The sequence below is a fragment of the Cariama cristata genome, unplaced genomic scaffold, assembly GCF_000690535.1.
Source record: "Cariama cristata isolate BGI_N322 unplaced genomic scaffold, ASM69053v1 scaffold18665, whole genome shotgun sequence".
NCBI classification, from domain to species: domain Eukaryota; kingdom Metazoa; phylum Chordata; class Aves; order Cariamiformes; family Cariamidae; genus Cariama; species Cariama cristata.
Window position 1 is genome coordinate 25,234 of NW_009615990.1, and position 4,443 is coordinate 29,676.

The following is a 4,443-nucleotide window of genomic DNA, read 5'->3' on the forward strand; positions in this document are numbered from 1 at the left end:
GGACTACTGGTGGTCGGCGTGGAGGCACCTACTGCTTGTGCCTGGGCCTGAGCTTGCGCCTGGGCCTGGGCTTGTGCAGCCAGCATTGGTGTCAACTCCGACTGCTGAATAACTTTGACCCCATCTGGCTTAGTCCAGGCTGACTCACGTGTACGTGCATTATAGAAATAGACCTACAATTTAAGAATGTCACCATCAAACAACTGCTTATCTGGAGAAGGAGTACTTATAAACGGTCCAGTTCCTCCTGTTTCAAAAATAATTAATAAAAGCATAGACAAGAGCGTAGGATTGGCCAAAGTGCCAGACTGCGTATGACAACATGCTCACAACAGCAGTAAACACCTATTACTTTGTTGTTTCTGGTACCCATCTTACCTTGCCATCTGGAGTTTTGTTTTCTACCCATATCTCTTCGGCTGGGGGCATTGCTGGTGTTCCAGGGGCAGTGACAGGCGAAAAAAGAACATCATACCAGGAGGTGGTGGCATGCTACCCATGGGAGGAGGCATAAATGGGGGTCTCTAAAGACATATAACAACAACAATGATTATGATAATAACAATAATAATACAAATTTCAAGGCGGCTTTTCCTTTATTAGAGCACCAGACAGTATAACTACGGTAAGGTTAACTCTACCAGTCCTGAGAGCTTCTTTAACAATCTAATGCTACCAGCTCAGAGAATGCACTTCCTGACAAGCCACCACCTATGGCAGAACAGCTGCAGTAAGCATTTCATTTCTGAGATGCTAACATAAATGTAAAGCATCAGAAAAAAAAAAACCGCATCATGAAAAGAAGTGGAGTGAAAGAAAACTCCTCTCCTGAAAAGGAGAAAATACACCAAAGCAAGAAAAAGAAAGAATGGAAGAACCATTCCTGAATAAATGCCACTCGGACATCCCCAGCTGTGAAACAAATATACCACTAAACTGCTACACAATGAACTGTGTAAGTCCCACTGAAGAAATATTAAAAAAAACTTTAAAAAAAAAATCAAATTACAAGTAAGCGTCCAATTTATAAGCAGAGCAGTGGATTTCATTACAGTCCATTATACTTCTCGATTTCCCATTCACTAAAATTCTAACTAGTGCCAACTTAAAAAAAAAGAAAAATATCAAATTACATTTTCATTACTGCATCATCATAAGAAATCCAGAATTGCCCTGCACACTGCTATAACCTGAAAGCTTGAATGCCTGCTTTCTAATTCAAAGTACATTAAGTTCTTTTATTCCACTTGTTTATTTGGACTGTTCTGAAATTTCCTGTGCATAACAAGTATAGTGAATACTTCCCTATAAAAAAGACAGTCAACAAAATCCACCAAGTTCTTCAAGTTATTCTGCATACAACTACAACTGACCAAATTATTTCCACCACTCCAGTTATAATTGAACTTGTGATTCAAAAGATTTTCTCTTCACAAAGGCAATACCAGGACAGCTTACTGGTAAAAACCTTTGAGCTCTTCACTCATCACTGCCAGGCCCGAGAGTGAAACGCACACATGCAGCAAGACTAGGGCTCTGCTGAAGCTAGGATGTGTGCCGGAAACCCAGTGTCACAGGAACTGGGTGGCTTGGTGTGACATGCCGCAAACATGGACCCTGACCTGCACCCGTGCACTGGGAATTGGAGTGCGACCCTTGGCAGTTTTCAGTGCGTGCCATGTCCTTGGTTTCTGTCTGCATTTGGCTTCCTTTAGAAGTTTCCCTGAGATCAAAATTTCTGCTGTGATATTTCAAACTGCTTTTTAAATTCATGCGCCAACTCTGATTTCTGTTAAATAATATTATAACAGCAGTCAAGAGTACATGGACAAAATTCAAAACAAACAAAAAAGCCATTAAGGTAACTATAGCCTTTCTTTCCTTCCTTATTTCTCCTCCACAGCTCCTCCATCTGGCCACAAGATGATCTTCCTCTTTACTGCTCTACAATCTGTAAAAAGAATCCAGTAGAGTTCACTTTTTTGCCTGCTGTTGCTGCTTACCCCCAAAAAACGGGGCTAGACCATTCCAGGGCAGTCCTGAGCGCGAGGAGGGGATGCCAGGTGTACAGCCAGGCATCCAGAACACCCTGCAGCTCCACTCTAAGCACACCCTCTCCTCCATTTCTACCACAGGACCCTTCAATGTTGTGCCTCCCTGCACACCAGAAGTGGGGCAAGAAGCTAAAACCCAAACATTCAGTGCAAGTAAAGCACAGTGTTGACATGGCACGAAAAATTTAGACATGTTTGATGCATGTATTCCATGTATGGTATTAAGTTGTAGAAGACACGCTCACTGAATGGCATGATAAAACAGCTGAGAGTTGAAGCACATTCAGAATACAAATCAAACACATAAATCAAGGAGACATCAGCAGCTAGGCTTGGGGCTTCAAATTAAGTCTGGCTGATTCTTGAAACTGCAAGAAGGAAGCAAGGTCCTCTTCTCCCCTCGCAGTCCGAGTTCCACTGCGCACTCCAACACTCCTCATAGCTTTCAAGGTAGCGCATGGGCACAGGAACATTGAAACCAAGAGGGAAAATGGGATCATAAAGGTTCCACTGGGCACTCCAACACTCCTCATTCATTCATAGCTTTCAAGGTAGCGCATGGGCACAGGAACATTGAAACCAAGAGGGAAAATGGGATCATAAAGCACCAGAAGAAAGGCGCAGTAGGTGGAAACAGTCTTAAACTTAAGCTGAGCGTCAAAACATACCACAGAACAAAGTCCCTAGTACTGAATGAAAGGAAAAGATGACTTTCAACAAGGTGAGTGGGACTGTCTACATCCCTCGAACATACTGTTTCAGTCTTCAGTTCCACAGGACTTTTGTTCAGCTGAGAACATTTCAATGAAATGAATAGCTACTTCACACCTCCCTGAGCAGTCCAAGTTCTAGCTACACACTTTATGTTTGAGAAGGCAGAGAAAACTGCTACACAAAACATGCACTGTTTTCTCACACTATGCCCCACAGGTCCTAGGAATGCTTTAAGTTTTAAAAAAACCCAAAACACAACAATATACATAAGGTAAAGAGCATTCTCTCTCTGCCAAGAGTCAACTTATGTCAGCAGAAGAGCTACCTGCAGTTGTTCAAACACCAAGCCTACTCTTAGGTTTTTCCCAAATGTTAATTTTTTCTTTGTCAGGGTGCTGTTAGTAATGAAGCAGAAATTGTCAATTCACCGTCCTGAATATAGTGCTGAAAACAAAACCCACCTCGTTACTGATTATATACCTACTTCTCAGAATTGCTACCTGACTACCTAAGCAATCCCTTGGTGATGAATAATAACAAACTACTACAGTGATGGCAGGTGTGGCTCATGCTGGAACCCACATGGAATTCAGCTGCACCTTCTCTCTCTGTCTGTGTGCATGTCTATCATTACCTCACCAAACATATACACGCAGAATTAAGATAACCCTAGAAGGCTGATGAGTACTTCACATGCCTGCTTTGAGGCATTCAAAAATCTGAGCACAGCCGAATCCTGCATTCTGCATGGCCACAGGGCACCAACACGAAGTCACCTTTTAGTAAAGACTGTTGGTGAGCGTGTCCTAACTGCGTAATTGATTCACTTAAAATTACCTCAAGGAGCTAAATAGAAGTTGCATTTATATACCACAGGTATGCATTAGTTTTATAATATCAAGCAGGACCCTTATGTTTTCATCATGCCCTGCTATTTTTTTTTCATCTATTTTAATGTCTCTCCTCTTACTATTTCCACATGTGAAAACAAACAAGAAAAATCCCTACATCCCAACTCAACAAACCAAGAGAATCCCCCGTTCTTTACCTGCAAATGTGGAGGTCCCATTGGTGGAGGAATCCCTCCTGGAGGTGGCATCGGAGGCATGTTTGGATCAAATGGAGGACGTCCAAAAGGGGGGCGAGGTGGTGGAGGAGGACCTCGCATCATACCAAAAGGTGGAGGTGGTCGCATGAGAGGCGGTGGGCCTCTCATGACTGCATTTGGTGGGGGAGCTGGGCCACGAAATCTCAGTGCTTGCTGTTGAGCCATTCTGTGGATAAGGTCAAAGGGAAACAAAGTTTCTTTTTGTTTGCTGCTTAGCTATAGGAAAATCATTTCTTACAATAAACAGGGAAAAACCCTAATAAAAATCAGAAGGGTGTGGAAAAAAACTTTGTTTATTCAAACTTGGCGTAAGTGTGCAACTACTCCAATAGTTTCTTCTCCTTCACAATTCAAGTTTATTAGTCCTCAATTGTTAATTTTTACTCATGGAAATGTAACCTAGAGCTGGAATCAGGGCAGGCAGGCATTGTGGAAGCACATCCAGATCTGCCAAAGCTCCTTCAACATGGCCTGCGACACCGGTTCCTGTCTGCAACTACATCCCAGACTTCTCAAGCAATGGCTGTCAATTGTGCCAAGGGTTTTAATCACTCTGTAGCACAAGTG

The 4,443-nt window shown here is 42.7% G+C and overlaps 1 protein-coding gene across 1 annotated transcript in view; it reads right to left on the bottom strand.

Annotated features, from left to right (window-relative positions):
- TCERG1 (transcription elongation regulator 1) overlaps positions 1 to 4,041 on the bottom strand; it is a gene marked incomplete at its 3' end in the record, with an annotated part of 28,306 nt that extends 24,265 nt beyond the window's left edge. Inside the window, 4 exon segments of the mRNA XM_009700019.1 lie at positions 5 to 173; positions 379 to 464; positions 467 to 524; positions 3,817 to 4,041. Coding sequence (XP_009698321.1) covers positions 5 to 173; positions 379 to 464; positions 467 to 524; positions 3,817 to 4,041 — 538 coding nt within the window.
- Between the last annotated feature and the right edge of the window lie 402 nt (positions 4,042 to 4,443).